General features: G+C 43.2%; 1 protein-coding gene across 3 annotated transcripts in view; it reads left to right on the forward strand.

The window, feature by feature from the left end:
* LOC120516299 (potassium voltage-gated channel subfamily H member 1-like) overlaps positions 1–17,691 on the forward strand; it is a 709,330-nt gene that overhangs the window by 87,475 nt on the left and 604,164 nt on the right. For all 3 annotated transcript variants that reach the window (XR_005630822.1, XR_005630823.1, XM_039737874.1), the window contains one exon: positions 16,367–16,759. Coding sequence is in view for 1 of the 3 variants with exons in the window: in XM_039737874.1 (XP_039593808.1) it covers positions 16,367–16,759 (393 nt within the window). In the remaining 2 variants the exon portion in view is untranslated. The remainder of the gene's footprint in view (positions 1–16,366; positions 16,760–17,691) is intronic.

Consider the following 17,691-nt stretch of genomic DNA (forward strand, 5'->3'; position numbering starts at 1 on the left):
CCTGTGTTGGCTCCAACAGACCCCCGTGACCCTGTAGTTAGGATATAGCGGGTTGGATAATAGATGGATGGATGGAGTTGTCTAAGAAAAGCCAAAAAGACGTGAAGGAGATCTCTTTGTTGATTTTTCATTCCAGTTTCTGGTTTGTGTCTTGTGCTGTTAGGTTCTCACACTCGGTTCAGGATGAAAAGAACCTGAATGTGGACAAACAGATGGGTATCTAGATGGAGGCATCCAGTATTTCATGGATTTATTTACGCGGTTTTCTTAAGTATTCCTGTATCTCCTCCACTACCGATTGTTCCGTTACTGCCAGCTTTACAGACATTGAGCTTTTACAACAGATTGTAAATGGGGGCATGAGGGACGATGGGCCAAGAAGAAGAAGATTTTGGTGCCCACGAAAGCTCCGTGGTAATGGCCACTCCACTTGCTTTTCTCAACAGTATTATAATGAGTCTATGATTAGTGGGCTCTCCTCAGAAAACATCCTGCCATTAACAGCTGTCTGGTCAGGAACAGAAGGTGGTGAAAGGAGAACTGACAGATTGATATTAACATTGCAAGAAATGCATTTAAGGTGCATTGGCAATCTTAAATTGTGCCTAGTGTGTGCTTGGTGTGTGTGTGTGTGCCCTGTGGTGGGCTGGCACCCTGCCCGGGGTTTGTTTCCTGCCTTGTACGCTGTGCTTGCTGGGATTGGCTCCAGCGGACCCCCATGACCCTGTCGTTACAATATAGCGGGTTGGATAACGGATGGATGGATGGAAGAAATACGCAAAGTAAGGTACTTGGAACATCATAAACTGTGTGATACGTTACTTGTTATGATCCTTTTTTCTAAACCTTTGTTTAGGGTTTTTCAAAAATGCTTTCTTTACTGTTTGGAGTTTTATAAATCTAAATATCCCAACTGTTGTTTTTCTAAACAGTGTCTGTGGTATAGCTAGCTGAAATAGCTTTTTACATCTTTCATTGATGCCCATGTTGATTCTCTGTGGGCACCGTTACTGTTCTCAAGTCAGGTTCAGGCCACGTGGCGCGTGTTGTCATCGATGCGATCCCATAAAGTGGTCATCTGAATTTCCATGCCTGGGAATGTTGACTGTTGCTTCTGGCAAAAGGACTTGAGCTTTGGTTTTGGTGTCAGATCTTCCTGGCTTGCCATTAACAAATTTCGCATGAATTTGTCTGCCGTATCAATATCAATAACCGGGGTACAAAGTAACTGTAAACGCACTGAGCATCATTGGTGTTTCATTCTTCTTAAGTATCGTATATAGTCGCGTATAAGTCGGGTCTTGAGACCTGAAAAATCGACCATAAAATCAGACCCCGACTTATACGCCTGTTCAAAAAATGCAACAATTTATTTATTTTTTTTACATCTTCTTGTCTCCTCCAATCTCACAGCAGTTTCTCAGACACATCGAATTTTGTTGCCAATTTCTTCACTTCAACGACGTTTAATTTAAAACCAGCTTCACATTTTCTTCTGATCGAACGCTCCATCGTAGATAAGGGATGCTCTTATGATAAAGGTGTATGAGGGTGTGAGCAGGCCCTCCACCAGGGGGGGACAAACGGGACTCTGGTCCGGCGCCCTAACGGAAGGGGGCTCCTTTCACATTCGATTTTTTTTTTTTATGCTGATGTTGTGCACGTAGATATATATTCAGACAATTATTCAAGTTGCATGTAGTAGAAACGTTAAATCATTTAGCTTACAACAATACAAGCGTGTGTTTTAATAGCCGCACGCTCCACACAAGTAGATATCATGCTCGTGTCGTGTGACGCACGCTTGTCAAAGACAAAGGAGAGCCGACACTGACGCCCTTGAGCTTGACGCTGGGTAGTATGTTTGTTGTACAGGGTATGCGTGGATAATGGATCGACTTCGCCGCTGTAATTGAATCCTTCCGTTTCACACACATGCGCTGTTCTGTCTCAGACAACAGCAATTTTGTTGTGCACTATCGTGGATGTTGACGTGTATGGTGTAGCAGAGATAATTCATTCGCTTTGGTGTTTATTGTTGCTTTTAAAGCAGTGACGAGTGCGTTGGTTTTGTGTGTATCAAGAAAGATTCTGGATCACCCGGATTTTTTTGAAAACTTTGAAGATTGATATTGCAAGTTACCGTACTGATTGTACACCATGTAGATAACCCTAACCGTCAGTATATATTAAAACGTTCAGATGTCGCTCCTATCCATTGCATTGGTATGATTGTACCGTTTCACGTTAGATAATACATAGGCCTATCTCATTAATGTATTGTTTCAATTCCGCTACGAGCTTCTGGCTGTCCTTCTCGCAGTCAAACTTTGATGTGCGAGACGGCTTAACTCATCAAGTATGCGATTCATAAATGCAGCATTGTCGCTGTTGGATTTCGATAATTTCGATCATTTTGTATACGTATTTGAAGGTTTTGGCATGTGGGGACCCGGGGGAAGGCAGAGGGGCCCACACGCATTATACGCCGCTCAGTTGTCTGGGGCCCAAATATTTCCAGCTTCATATTTTCTTCTGGCTTCCATCGCCTGGTGTGAGATACAAAAAATACAAAACAGTGCAAACGTTACTTTGGAATAGTTCAGGTACTATCGTGTGGTCACCTTGGCACAATGCAGAGAAAAAAATGGCCGTGTGCTCTGTGGTTACTCTCTCCGGTGGTGTTACCATATCATAATCTCTTGGACCAATAGTGTGATTTCTATCAATAATTCATTCTTCTTAAGTATCGTATATACTCACGTATAAGTTGGGTCTTGAGACCTGAAAAATTGACCATAAAATCAGACCCGACTTATTTATTTTTACATCATCTTCAAAAAGCAGTTTCTCAACAATTTATTTATTTTTTTACATCATTTTGTCTCCTCCAATCTCACAGCAGTTTCTCAGATACATCGAATTTTGTTGCCAATTTCTTTTGCCACTTCAACGACTTGTGATTTATAACCAGCTTCATATTTTCTTCTGATCCATAAAATCAGACCCGACTTATACGCTCCATCGTAGATAAGGGATGCTCTTACGATAAAAGTGTATGAGAGTGTGAGATACAAAAAATACAAAACAGTGCAAAAAACGTTACTTTGGAATAGTTCAGGTACTATCGTGTGGTCACCTTGGCACAATGCAGAGAAGAAAATGGCCGTGTGCTCTGTGGTTACTCTCTCTGGTGGGTGTTACCATATCATACTCTCTTGGACCAATAGTGTGATTTCTATCAATAACTGGGGTACAAAGTAACCGTAAACGCACTGAGCATCATTGGTGTTTCATTCTTCTTAAGTATCGTATATACTTACGTATAAGTTGGGTCTTGAGACCTGAAAAATCGACCATAAAATCAGACCCCAACTTAAACGCCCGTTCAAAAATACGACACTTAGTTTTTTGTTTTTTTACATCTTCTTGCCTTCTCCAATCTCTCATCAGTTTCTCAGACACATCGAGTTTTGTTGCAGCAGCGCAGTTACCAATTTCTTTCGCTACTTCAACGACTTTTGATTTAAAACCTGCTTCATATTTTCTTCTGATCGAATGCTCCATCGTAGATAAGGGATGCTCTTACGATAAAAGTGTATGAGGGTGTGGGATACAAAAAAAAACACAAATCAGTGCAAACGTCACTTCGGAATAGTTCAGGTATTACGGTGTGGTCACGTAGGCACAATAGAGAGAAAAATAAGGCCGTGTGCTCCATAGTTACTCTCTCAGGCGGGCATTAGCATATCGTGATCTTTTGGACCAATAGGGTGAGTTTTCTGCATTTGACTTATGCGATCGACATTATAAAATACCAGAAATTATACGGTGAAATCAAGCCCCGACTTATCTGCGAGTATATACGGTAATCACTCTTTCAAGAGTTATATTCCCAGGGTTTGTGCAAACTCTGTCTCTCTTAATTATTTTCCATTTTTATCGGAATGACGACAGTTATTGATAACAGAGTTTCAGCCGTTAGAATTGTCACACAATTCTTGGCAAGTGCGCCTCCACACCTCAGCCTTGCCACCACAGTAGCGTCACTAGCCTCCGAGTGACTGGCTCTGAATCTCCGTGTGCTCACTCTTGGTGCGTGCCTTGCACATTTTCCCCCTGCAGTTTCTTTTTACTTTTTGCTCTTTGAGTGTGTGTATGTGCAGCATTGAGCATTTGTGCTGTATTGGGTCTTGTCTTGAGTCCGTGATGGGAAAGATAGGCCATTCATGACCTTGACCAATAGAAGAAACTGTACATAGATAGATAGATAGATAGATAGATAGATACTTTATTAATCCCAAGGGGAAATTCACATAATCCAGCAGCAGTATACTGATACAAAGAAACAATATTAAATTAAATAGTAATAAAAATGAAAAGAATTAAAATAAAATTAATGTTCGCATTTACTCCCCCGGGTGGAATTGAAGAGTCGCATAGTGTGGGGGAGGAACGATCTCCTCAGTCTGTCAGTGGAACAGGACAGTGACAAAAGTCTGTCACTGAAGCTACTCCTCTGTCTGGAGATGACACTGTTCAGTGGATGCAATGGATTCTTCATGATTGACAGGAGTTTGCTCAGCGCCCGTCGCTCTGCCACAGATGTTAAACTGTCCAGCTTTACTCCTACAATAGAGCCTGCCTTCTTAACAAGTTTGTCCAGGCGTGAGACGTCTTTCACCTTTATGCTGCCACCCCAGCACACCACCCCGTAGAAGAGGGCACTCGCCACAACCGTCTGGTAGAACATCTGCAGCATCTTACTGCAGATGTTGAAGGATGCCAACCTTCTCAGAAAGTATAGTCGGCTCTGAGCTTTCTTACATTTCATATACATGAATGAATATCTTCAGGTAATATTTCAGTTTAAATAAAACATGAAAATCAAGCCTTACCTTTTATCTTGCAAGTTAAAGAAAAAACGGGTGTCCTTTGCTTTTTGTTTGTTAAACCTTGAACCTCTAAACTGTGCTGAGACCAGGCCAGTGAATTGTTTCCAGTGCCAATGGTGACTGTGTCCGTGCCGACTGACCACTGTACACGGTAATCTATTTCCTACAATTGCTCAGTACTTTAGAGTATTGCAGGGCTGGCTCAGAGCCGAGATGGGAGCTGGAACAAGATGGGCAGAATGCTAAAGATCTGGTATCCTACTGTAGGCAAGCACATGTCAAAAAATATGTCCTTGACGTGAGTGAATGCCTTTTAATTTAAGTAAGAGCTTCCTCATCCAGGGCGACTTAACATTATGGTCTTCTGGGCTCTCTTTAAGCCTGGTCTGGTCCAATGGTGCAGTGTCATCATTATTATAAATGAACTCATTTGGCCTGCTTAATCAAAACTGCCCAAGCACTGCAGCGGCCGTCATACATATCATGCTAGTCTGAAACTGATTTGTGCGCATTCTGTCTCCTGAGCAATAGAATAAGAATTCAGGGCCATCAATTCACTGTGTTGCCTTTACAGGGTCTTGTCTGACATTTATTTATGACTAATAATATCAAAGACAGTATGAGAAAAATATTTGTATGTGAGATCCCTTATCGTGGTCTAATAATATGACTGAAGGACGCCATTTTATTTCTAATGTGATGTTCCATTGAGTTAGAAAATCTTAAATATTTATCTATATGACTAAAAACATAATATCCTCTGTCTATCATTTGAAAATGTTATTCACCCGTTTGTAACATCAAGGGCCACATTTCATCCCTCAGATCACATCTTGTCTGTTTGCTTGTTTGCCATTCACACAAAAATGGCTGAATATTCACAATTAATGTTCACAGGGCATCATCTATTGGAATGTATTTTGTAATCCATGTAAGTCATAGGATGGCACGGTGGCACGGTGGTAGCGCTGCTGTCTCACAGTAAGGTTCACTTCCCAGGTCCTCCCTACATGGAGTTTGCATGTTCTCCCCGTGTCTGCGTTGTTTTCCTCCCACAGTCCAAAGACATGCAGGTTAGTTGCATTGGCGATCCTAAATAGTCCGTAGTGTGTGTGCTTGGTGTGTGTGTGTGTGCCCTGCGGTGGGCTGGCACCCTGCCCGGGGTTTGTTTCCTGCCTTGTGCCCTGTGTAGGCTGGGATTGGCTCCAGCAGACCCCCGTGACCCTGTAATTAGGATATACAGTAATCCCTCCTCGATCGCGGGGGTTGCGTTCCAGACCCCCCCACAATAGGTGAAAATCCGCGAAGTAGAAACCATATGTTTGTATGGTTATTTTTATATATTTTAAGCCCTTATAAACTCTCCCACCCTGTTAACATTATTAGAGCCCTCTAGACATGAAATAACACCCTTTAGTCAAACGTTTAAACTGTGCTCCATTACAAGACAGAGATAACAGATCTTTCTCACAATTAAAAGAAAGCAAACATATCTTATCTTCAAAGGAGCCATCAGGAGCAGAGAATGTCAGAGAGAGCGCAAAAGAAAAGCAAACAATCAAAAAATCAATACGTGCTTTTAAGTATACAGAAGCACCGCGATAAAGCAGCATTTTGTAGAGGAGCGTCCGTGTCCTCTTTGCAAACAGCCCCTCTGCTCACACCCCCTCCGTCAGGCAGAGAGAGCGAGAAAGATAGAGAGAAGCAAACAAGCACAGCGCGGGAAACATATCTTATAGCATTGAGGAGTTTTAGTTAATATGCAATACATGCTCTGATTGGGTAGCTTCTAAGCCATCCGCCAATAGGGTCCCTTGTATGAAATCAACTGGGCAATCAAACTGAGGAAGCATGTAACCTAAGTTAAAAGACCCATTGTCCGCAGAAAGCGGTGAACCAGCGAAAAATCTGTGATATATGTTTAGATGTGCTTACATTTAAAATCCGCGATAGAGTGAAACCGCGAAAGTCAAAGCGCGATATAGCGAGGGATTACTGTAGCAGGTTGGATAATGGATGGATGGATGTGTGCTTGGTGTGTGGGTGTGTGTGTGTGTGCCCTGCAGTGGGCTGGTGCCCTGCCCAGGGTTTGTTTCCTGCCTTGTGCCCTGTGTAGGCCGGGATTGGCTCCAGCAGACCCCCATGACCCTGTAATTAGGATATAGCGGGTTGGCTAATGAATGAATGGATGGATGGAAGTCATAAAATGCACTGCATTTTTCATTCCAACAGATGGCACATGGCAAACATTAGCATTGCTTTTACAAATCCAGTTCTAAATGGCATATGACTGAGACATAACAACCTGACAGACTCACCGATACACACACACACACAGACAGACGCTTGTCCTTTCATTAAGGCGGATATTTGAAGCGCGCCATTAAGGACTCTCAATTGCCAAACTCCCAGTTTAGGCTCACGCGGAGCTCCCCAGGTTTTGCATGTTGCTTATTAAGTGAATGGTGTGAGATGTCACTGTGATAGGCTTGTAGAAATGCACTATACACACTGAAAAACTTCATACTTCTGTCATTGCTGTTAATACTTCAACAGTATAACCTAAGAAAGAATTTCCTGAAAACATTACGCGTCCCATACACTTGACATAGTCAGCATTAGGAAATGTCAAAAATAAATATAAGAGTGTGCGGTGATGTTACTGCTTGCAAAGGGAGTCTCAAAAATAAAAATGAAAGCCATTCTGACATGAAAACACTATTGGCTTAACCTTATTACAGGGAAAAGTGACAAATGACATCAGAGCACACAAAGTTATTTGATTCTTGCATGTTTGGTGTGGCACGCGGCTGGGGGTGGCGCCCTGGTGGCTTTGGGGACCACGGGTGCAGAGCTTTGAATCTCAGCCCTGTAGGGGCCTGTGGTCACCGCCAGGGGGCGTCCTGGACCTCAGCACTTCCGCCACACCCGGAAGTGCTGGGGTGGAAAGAGGAACGGGGACACTCGGAGTGCTTCCGGATGCAGGGAGTGCCGGTGGAAGATTGCCGGGAGGCACCTGGAGCACATCCGGGTGGTCATAAACGGGGCCGCCTCCCTCCGCTCGATGGTGGAAGAGGACAGAGCTCGGGAGGAGAGGAGTGGAGGCGGACCTGAAGAGAGACGAGGCGGCGTGTATTGGCCTGGCCTTTGGGGTGATTGATGCTGCGCCACTGGGTTGTGTGTGTCCCTGCTGTAAATAAACGTGTGTGGTGCTATAAGATCATGTCGACCTGTCCGTGTCCGGGCTGTTTCCCACATTGGATTCTAATGAAAGCCTTATCTGGAGATAATGGAGTTCTGCCCCAGAGAGTAAAATTGTTAAACTGTGAAGTTGAGATGAATGATATACAGCTTGACAACTCTAAAGGCATGTCTGGGTTTGGACTTGGAAAACTGTGTCCGTGTGGGCATTTTGAGTGAGTAAAACAAAACTAAAGGTGATTGCTGAAAAACTACAACTGCATAAATGCTAAAAAAAATAGAATCACTAAACAAAATCTGAAAAATATCTTAAAACTAGTAGTGTAGATGACAGATGGGACACTTGCAGTTCAGCAACATGTAAAAAACACAAATATTTGCTCAACCCGTCATTCAGATATTCTTGGGCAATGCTGGGTACTTTGGCCATGTAGCAGACTACCAGGGACCTTGCCCCCACCGGGATGCCTGGAACAAGGAAGGACTGGGAGAGGGGCGATATATTCCCCTGGACGCAAGAGGGCAGCCCTCCTGGATTCCATCCTGGCCACGGATACACAGCTGGGAAGCTCATCCCTGTTGGGGTCTGTGGCCGCCACCAGGGGGCACCTGGATGGTTCCTGAGCCATGTACTGCAGCACTTCAAGGAGCACATCTGGGTGTGCCATAAAAGGGGCCGCCTCACTCCATTCGGCAAGCCGGAGTCGGGTGGAAGGGGACAGAGCTTGCGAGTGAGGAGTTGGAGGCGGCAGAAGAAAATAGCGAAAGGAACTTTATTGTGGTTATCTTGTAAATAAACGTGTGTGTTATGGGACATTCTGTGTCTGTCTGTTTGTGTCCGGGTCCGAATATTCCACAGCTAGTATATATTAAATGACTGTATTATTCCATAATCTGATGTGTGGAGCTGAGACATGGGCCATAACCCATAAAGGGAGTCCAGGACGTGGCAGAACTGAGAAGATGGATGTGTGGAGTTACTAACAAGGACAGAATGAGAAATGAGACCATCACAGGTACAACAGAAGTGGAAGAGACGTCTAAGAAAGGACAGGAAAATAGGATGAAGTGGACATGTGATGAGGAGAGACAATGAATACATGGGCAAAAGACTGATGGGAATGGAAGTCCAGAGGAAGAGAAAGTGAGGGAGGCCAAAGCGGAGCAGGATGGATAAAGTAAAAGATTTGTTGAAAAAGGGCTTGACTGGCGAGGAGGTGCAGGACCGAGCTGTTTGGAGAACGTTGATCAAACACATTAACCCCAAAAGATGAGTAGCACAGCTGGTTTAAACATTGTTGCTTTTATTGGCGCAGTTGTTGCGCTGCTGCCTCGCAGTTAGGAGACCAGGGTTTGCTTCCCAGGTCCTCCCTGCGTGGAGTTTGCATGGTCTCCCCGTGTCTGCGTGGGTTTCCTCCCACAGTCCAAAGACATGCAGGTTAGGTGGATTGACGATCCTAAATTGTGCTGGGTGTGTGTGTGCCCTGCGGTGGGCTGGCATCCTGCCTGGGGATTGTTTAGATAATGGATGGATGGATGGAATATAAGCAATAAAGGTGATAAAAAAGCGATGGGCAAACATGTACCTCCTCAGATGTGTTTTCTTCTAGTTTCCCATTGTTAGAAGTATATACGTTGTTGGTTTTTTTGTTAACAATTGTGTCCAGTCTGCTTCATTACTCTGCATGGCAGACACACATGCACTGCAGCACTTTGTCTCTTTCATGTCCTGATCTCATTATTCCTCAAGTTCATCCCATTATTTCTCTCAGCAAACCTTTAAACCTTTTAACTTAGTTTTAAGCTTCATGAATTTCAGCAGTGCTATTAGATTGCTCCCTTGTTTCTATTTTTGAGCCCAGACAGGCTTGCTTTCTGCAGTCTTTTATCCTAATTGAACTCATTCGGGTCAAGAACCAGGTATATTTGCTTTATTGTAGTTTTAAGAGCTTGTGTGCCGTTCTTCTTATACTGCATCTATCGGTTCAAGTGAGGTCTCAGTTCGGCATCATACGCTACCAGCATTGACCTTTCTTGTTTATGATCTCAAATTTTGAAGATGCTTCATCCTTTGTTGTAGATTCTCTACACTGTTGTGTTTTGTTTGGGACAATTTACAGAGCCACCTGGTAACTTTAGTAAATCACCTTCTTTGGTGTTGATCAGGTCAATGCCAACAATAAATATACTAAGAACCATTTAGAATATGAAATGCTCTGTTGAGTCTGGAATGTGATTTATTTCATAGAATTTTATATATGTCCATTTAACTATCCATCCATCCATTATCCAATTTGCTATATCCTAACTACAGGGTCATGGGGGTCTGCTGGAGCCAATCCCAGCCAACACAGGGCGCAAGGCAGGAAACAAACCCCGGGCAGGAACCAGACCACCGCACGGCACACACCCACACACCAAGTACACACTAGGGACTAATCTCTTATATATATTTCTCTTCTGGTTCGTCCTGCTTCCTCTTCAAACCCGGTCCCGCCCACACGCAGCCCACACAGCATCTCTCGATTCCTATTGGTTCGTCCTGCTTCCTCTTCAAACCCGATCCCGCCCACACGCAGCCCACACAGCATTTCTCGATTCCTATTGGTTCGTCCTGCTTCCTCTTCAAACCCGGTCCCGCCCACACGCAGCCCACACAGCATTTCTCGATTCCTATTGGTTCGTCCTGCTTCCTCTTCAAACCGGTCCCGCCCACACGCAGCCCGCACAGCATTTCACGATTCCTATTGGTTCGTCCTGCTTCCTCTTCAAACCTGGTCCACCCCCACACGCAGCCCACACGGCATTTCTCGATTCCTATTCCTCCTCTTCTAAACCCTTTCCCACACTGCCTGTGGCCTTCCATACACCCCCATGCCGCTTTACTCGATTCCTATTTCTCCTTCAGTCTACCGCGTTTCCCGCTCCTCTCTCATGTCCCCATTAGTGTCATGTCACCGCCCTATATCTAGCCTGACCGCGTGACCTTTCGCTTCAGCCATGTGTGCTCCTGGGAGTCTTCTCTACTCTCTCTCTGCTCTCTCGACCATTGTCATTGGTTTCGCTCCTTGCTATTTTCATTATACTGCGACGGTTGTTTCCTAAGCCTTTATTATAAAATGAACGACAGTATCTTTTCTATCGATGGGTTTTTGCACAACGTCATCTCTATTCCGGGATCCAGCAACTGCCTGTTCCTATCAGTGGGTTATTTCTTGACACAAACGGTTGACAAAGGCAATGCACTCTCACTACGACATAGGGCAGTAGATTTCGTTGCATCACATTGGGACAGATTTGGAGATGTTCTTCCTGTTGATCTTTCCAATGCAAGTCGAGTTATCACGAGTCATGAGTACTATCAATACATGGCAACATCTGGAGTTTATGGTGTTGAAGCTGAAATTCAAGCTCTTTCCGAAATTCTCCATGCTACCATTGTCATTTATTTCAAACACGACCCCAACATCCCGCCTTGCATTACGTTTGCACAGATTTGCGTTAATCTACAACAACCAGTCTTCAGCCACGGTCAGTTGTACGTGGGTTTTTCTACGGTTAGATCTTTCGACTCATTATCTGTCGTCTCCAGAAAAACACCTGTTCGCAACTGCGTCTTTCAAGAAGTATTTCTTTCTTCTTGATTTCTGAATTCCTTTCTCACCGTTTTCCATTCCTATTCTTACACCGCCGTATGCTACGGTGGGCGTCGGCTAGTTACTGTATATTTACAAAAGAATAAAATGGAGCAGTCAGCTGATTTCAATGGGGGACAGCACAGTTTTTGAAAGCCTCCTATCACTTTGGCCATTTAGTGTGTGTATTCACAACATTCAAATCTCGGCTTAATGGTGTTTGGACGACATTTGGGTTGAGGAAGAAATAAAGCGAGAATTGATACGTGAGGGGTAGTACTAAGAAGTAAGAAAGGACGATGTGCTGAGGTGGACGCTGCGCTCATTTGCTTACTTTGCTATTTGCTTCCTGTCATCATGTGATGTGACCGGCAGTATTCATTATTAAAAGGGATCGGTGCGAGTAAAGGACGGCGGTTTGTCGTTTTGTCAACTTCTAATCTATTTTCTGTGTATAAAAGCCTTACCTATTATCTTTTCGACAACCGTTTTGATTCTTTTATTAGTGACTTCACTGAATGTACATATTTTCATGAATGTTGAGTGCCCATGTTCACTTTAGCCCCTCAATGTTTGTTGTTATTTTAAATTAAATGTTATAGCCATTACTTTTTGGTTTAAAAATTCATTGACTTTCTTTCTGTTTATGGGGCATGTAACCCGAATGGTCGTTTGCTGTATATCTTAAGAGATGTTCTTATGCTCATGACATCAGTAGAAATTCTGAATTCAAATCAATGTCTACAAACACAACACAGTCTTCATGAACCTTCACTTTTACCTTAACTTGTGTATTTTAACATAAGCAGAAATATGAAAGCCGGATTTGAAACAACAAAGTCAATTATAAGGTGCCACATCAGAGGTTGGGCATCAAACTAAAAGAAGTGGCAGTTCAGGGTGATGTTTTTAGATGGGTGCAGAATTGGCTCAGACACAGGAAGCAGAGGGTGATGGTGTGAGGAACCTCATCAGAACTGGCCGATGTTAAGAGTGGTGACCAGCAGGGGGCAGTGTTAGGGCCGCTGCTATTTTTAATATTTATAAATAGATAGATAGATAAATTAGCAGGAGTACCCGGCATTGCTCGGGAATCTATAACCAGTGTATTTCCCAAATGAAAGAAACAGAACATAGAAATCGAACAAACAGTTTTCTGATTCACATTTTATTGTAAGTTCCTCCACTTTGGATTGTGTCTGCTGTGGCGTTTCAGTCGTCCCTGAAATAGACTTTCTTCTGGCATCTGAAGTGGACCTTCTAATTCTACATCTTTTTTCGGTGGCATGGGTATATTTGCGAAAAGCAGGACAATTATAATGTGTGACATGGTATTACGTACAGAATACGCACCACAGTGAGATGAATTTACATTATTTACAATACGTCGGAAAGCAAGGAGATAGCACCAGTCAGTCAGAAAGAGCAACACTGAAATCGTACTGTCAGTCGGAAAGCAAGGAGATAGCACCACAAATACGAAAAGGCAGTGAGAAAGAGTAGCACTGAAACCGTACTGGGAAAAATGGCGGGGATGGGTGCTCTTTTTGTAAGGAGCGTCTGTGTTGAACCGTGATGCCATGTAACGAACGTTGGCGATGGTAACTACAGAGAGAAGTGACATACAATCGGTGCTGCGTCTGGGGAAAATGGCGGGGGAAGGATGCTGTCTTTTTAAGGCAAGTCTCTGTTCAAACGTGCTGCCATGTAACGGATGTTGGCGAATGAAATACAGCACTATCGGTGCGCGTGGGAGTGTGACTCGCGGAAACATGGGTGCAATGGGTTGTTCACGTTTTAAATCCATACAGCAGTCCCCCTTCACCTGATCAAAGCATTCGGCCTTCTCATACTTGGACACTTCCATCATCTCTTAGCAATTTAAAGGAACATGGATAAAGAGCTAGATGGCGCCGCCGTGAAGGTTTGTTGCAACGTGCGGCCATCTTGTCGATGATAAGTATGCGGATGTGTGCCGAAGGTGAAAAGGTGCCCTGCAGGTCACCATGAACACTTTTTCCATCCCAACATACCCCGTGACCTTCTCCTGGTCACAAAGGAGCCCCACATCCCCAGTTTGGTGCCGATCGGACGCCCGGTGCAGATTTGTATGGCGGACAAACAAACATACATACACACACACACATCGACTGTGCTTTATATATTAATTAGATGATTTAGATAGGAATATAAGTAACAAGCTGGTTAAATTTGCAGATGATACCAAGACAGGTGGATTAGCGGATAATCTGCAATCCATTACAGTGATGCCTTGGTTTGCGAGTATAATTCGTTCTGGAAACGTGTTTATAATCCAAAGCACTCATATATCAAAGCAAATTTCCCCATAAGAAATAATGGAAACGTAAATGATTTGTTCCACAACCCAAAAATATTCATATAGAAGTGATTAATATCAAATATAAAGTAAAAATACATAAAACAAATGAACCTGATCTTTACTTTTGAAAAGAATCATGGCTGGTGTGAGGTAGATGAGAGAGAGGAGGAGGAGGAAGAGGAGGGTTATTGTGTAGGACGACTTTCACTCTAACTAATGGAATCCCTGCTATCTGTTGGTTCACTAGAATCGTTTTCTTTTTATGGGACTTTAACAAGGAAACTTATCGAATGACAGTTGCTTTTGCCTGAAGAGTCACTACACTTGGACACAAAATAAAAAACAATGCTTTACACGCTACACAAGGATTCTAAACTCTTTTGGGATTCCCCCAACAGGACAACGCGCAGAAGAGCGTCCTGAAGCAACCGCAGGCTCCCAGTGCTGTAGCAGTTCGCCATAAAAGTGAACCAGAAAAGATGGTGGTCAAGCTATAAGCACCTGCCATCGATGAGTGATGCAAGGGACATTATAAACGCAAGAGCACAGGAATCCTTAGCCACTAACCTGGCCACGACCCTGCCTGATTGCGTTTTCTCCATATAGGAGATCCCGTTACAATAAATAACCACGCTGTTCCTGTTTCACGCTGAATAAAGCTGGTGTTGTACTGAGACTCAGCCTCGTGTTTTGGGGTGCATGACAGAGACTCACACGTTACAACGCACACACACACACGGTCACAATGCTATAATAAACAGTATACGCTCATACGTATGTTGACTATGAGTGAGGAACGCCGACTGAGAACGAGCATGGGAGACGATTACCCACAATCCCCACGTGACGCTCGGCAGACAAAGCATATATGTACTACTCGTATTGCAAGACCTCGCTCGTATATCAAGTTAAAATCTATTAGATATTTTAGCTCGTCTTGTAAAACACTCGCAGACCAAGTTACTCGCATTCCAAGGTTTTACTGTATCTCACTACAGAGGGACTTGGACAGCAGACAGACTTGGGCAGATTTGTGACAGCAGATGAAATTTAATGTCACTAAATGTAAAGAATTACACATAGGAAGTAAAAATGTTAGGTTTGAACACAATGGGCGGTCGGAAAATCGAGAGTACACCTTATGAGAAGGATTTACAAGTCATAGTGGACTCTAAGATATCGACTTCCCGACAGTGTTCAGGAGCCATTAAGAAGGCTAACAGAATGTCAGGTTATATAGCGCCTTGATGTGTGGAGTACAAGTCACAGGAGGTGATGCTCAACCTTTATAACGCACTGGTAAGGCCCCGTCTGGAGTACTGGGTGTAGTTTTGGTCTCCTGGCTACAAAAAGGACATAGCAGCACTAGAAAAGGTCCAGAGAAGAGCGACTAGGCTGATTCCAGGACTACAGGGAATGAGTTAGGAGGAAAGATTAAAAGAGCTGAGCCTTTACAGTTTAAGCAAAAGAAGATTAAGAGGTGACATGATTGAAGTGTTAAAAATTATGAAGTGAATTAGTCCAGTGGATCAAGACTGTTATTTTAAAATGAGTTCATCAAGAACACGGGGACACAGTTGGAAACTTATTGAGGGTAAATTTCGCACAAACATTAGGAAGTTTTTCTTTACACAAAGAACGATAGACACTTGGAATAAGAGACCAAGTAGTGTGTAGACAGTAAGACTTTAGGGACTTTCAAAACTCGACTTGATGTTTTTTGGACAGGACTGGCGAGCTTTGTTGGGCTGAATGGCCTGTTCTTGTCCAGATTGTTCTAATGTTCTAATCGGTTTCTTGGTGCCCTGCTCCACTGTACAAGTCCCACTGAAAATACAATTGTCAATTTCAATGAAAGGAAACTGAGGTTCATGTGATTTAAAAAGCTAATAAAAGAGGAAAGGAGACAAGGAAATATAGATATGGAGTTAAGCACCTTTTAGGATCCTAGTTGGAAGATATGGATTGGATCCTCTGCCTTCCCAGGATCTCCCTTTGCCCTCATTGCTATATAATCATCCATCCATTTACTACGAGGGTAAAGGAAAGCTGATGCCTTCCCCAGTAGTGTTAGGACCACGCCTGTGTACCACCCGGTATATTCAAGATCATCTGTCAGAACTTCTCTGAGGTTTAGTTTGTGCATAAATACAATCGTATTTCAGATAATGCAACGTGACAATAGAAGAAGAAGAGCATTTGAGAAAAGATTTCATGGCTGATTCAACAGTTACGACGTGGCATTTCAAGGGCATCTCTTTATAACTTTTTTTTTTCTCTCTTTTTTTTTGCAGGTTTTGCAACTTGGCTCTGAGATTCTTCCACAGTACAAGCAAGAGACACCAAAGACACCCCCTCATATAATCCTTCATTATTGCACCTTTAAAACCACCTGGGACTGGGTCATCTTAATTTTAACCTTCTACACTGCCATCATGGTCCCCTATAATGTATCCTTTAAAACCAAGCAGAACAATGTGGCATGGCTGGTGGTCGACAGCATTGTGGATGTAATATTCTTGGTGGACATTGTGCTCAATTTCCACACCACCTTTGTGGGCCCGGCTGGAGAGGTCATATCGGACCCAAAGCTCATTCGCATGAACTACTTGAAGACCTGGTTTGTAATCGACTTGCTTTCTTGTTTGCCCTACGATGTCATCAACGCCTTTGAGAATGTGGATGAGGTGCGTACCCATTTCTCTTTCTTGTGGTCAGGTTACAGAAATACGGAGCCAGTGGAGCTCTCTGAGAGCTTCTTTGGATATGGTGATTAATGCTTGACGGATTTAAGATGGAGCTGTTAAAGCTTTTTTAACAAAAGGTTTGTTTTGATGATGCCATATAAAGTACGTATTGTGCACAAGTTGTTTTATCTCCTCCTGTTTAACTCGTCTATGTGACAGCGGACTAATATGTATCCAGAAGGTTTTGTAAACTCTTCTTCACATTGATAATAATATTCTTTTTTTATTGATCTTCAGCATTTTTAGACATTTCTTTGCTGTGAGATATCACTGCTGCTAGTATTTGCCTGGTGTTTATTCATTTGTTACTTTTATCACTCTTTATGTGCCGCCTTCCATATTTGCAGTAGTGCAGTCACGGTGAAGGTTTGCGTTCAGCGGGGCTCATCCTGCTTGTTCTCCATGTGATGTTGCAGTCATGAATATTTTTAAGTCTTTAGCTTCTTCCTCATCTCTCTTGAAACTTCTCGATGGCATCCGCAGGGTTTTCCTGAAGGTTACCGTTTATTTTTTTTTGTTTTTCCTTCTTCTCTTTTGCATACTTTTTCTCCTTCTGTTTCCTACTTGATGTTTTGTAGGCAGTGTTTGTCCACACCTTGGATAAATGGAGTAGTTAGATGACTTTGTAGGGTGCCAGATAGTTTCTTGGCTTTACTAGAGTAACACCATTTACCGCTTGGCTCTCCCTGTCTCTGCAAACAAATTAGGTCCAATCGCACATATTCATTTATTTCATGCTTATTGATTCTTGACACGAGGACACCCCTTGTTCAAAAGAATCAGAAGAACTGAAGAAACGATACTCTAGAACGGGGTCGGCAAACCCATGGCATGGAGCGATTTTCAATGGCACTCGGATTGAATTGAAATAA

The sequence above is a fragment of the Polypterus senegalus genome, chromosome 16, assembly GCF_016835505.1.
Source record: "Polypterus senegalus isolate Bchr_013 chromosome 16, ASM1683550v1, whole genome shotgun sequence".
Classification (NCBI taxonomy): Eukaryota; Metazoa; Chordata; class Cladistia; order Polypteriformes; family Polypteridae; genus Polypterus; species Polypterus senegalus.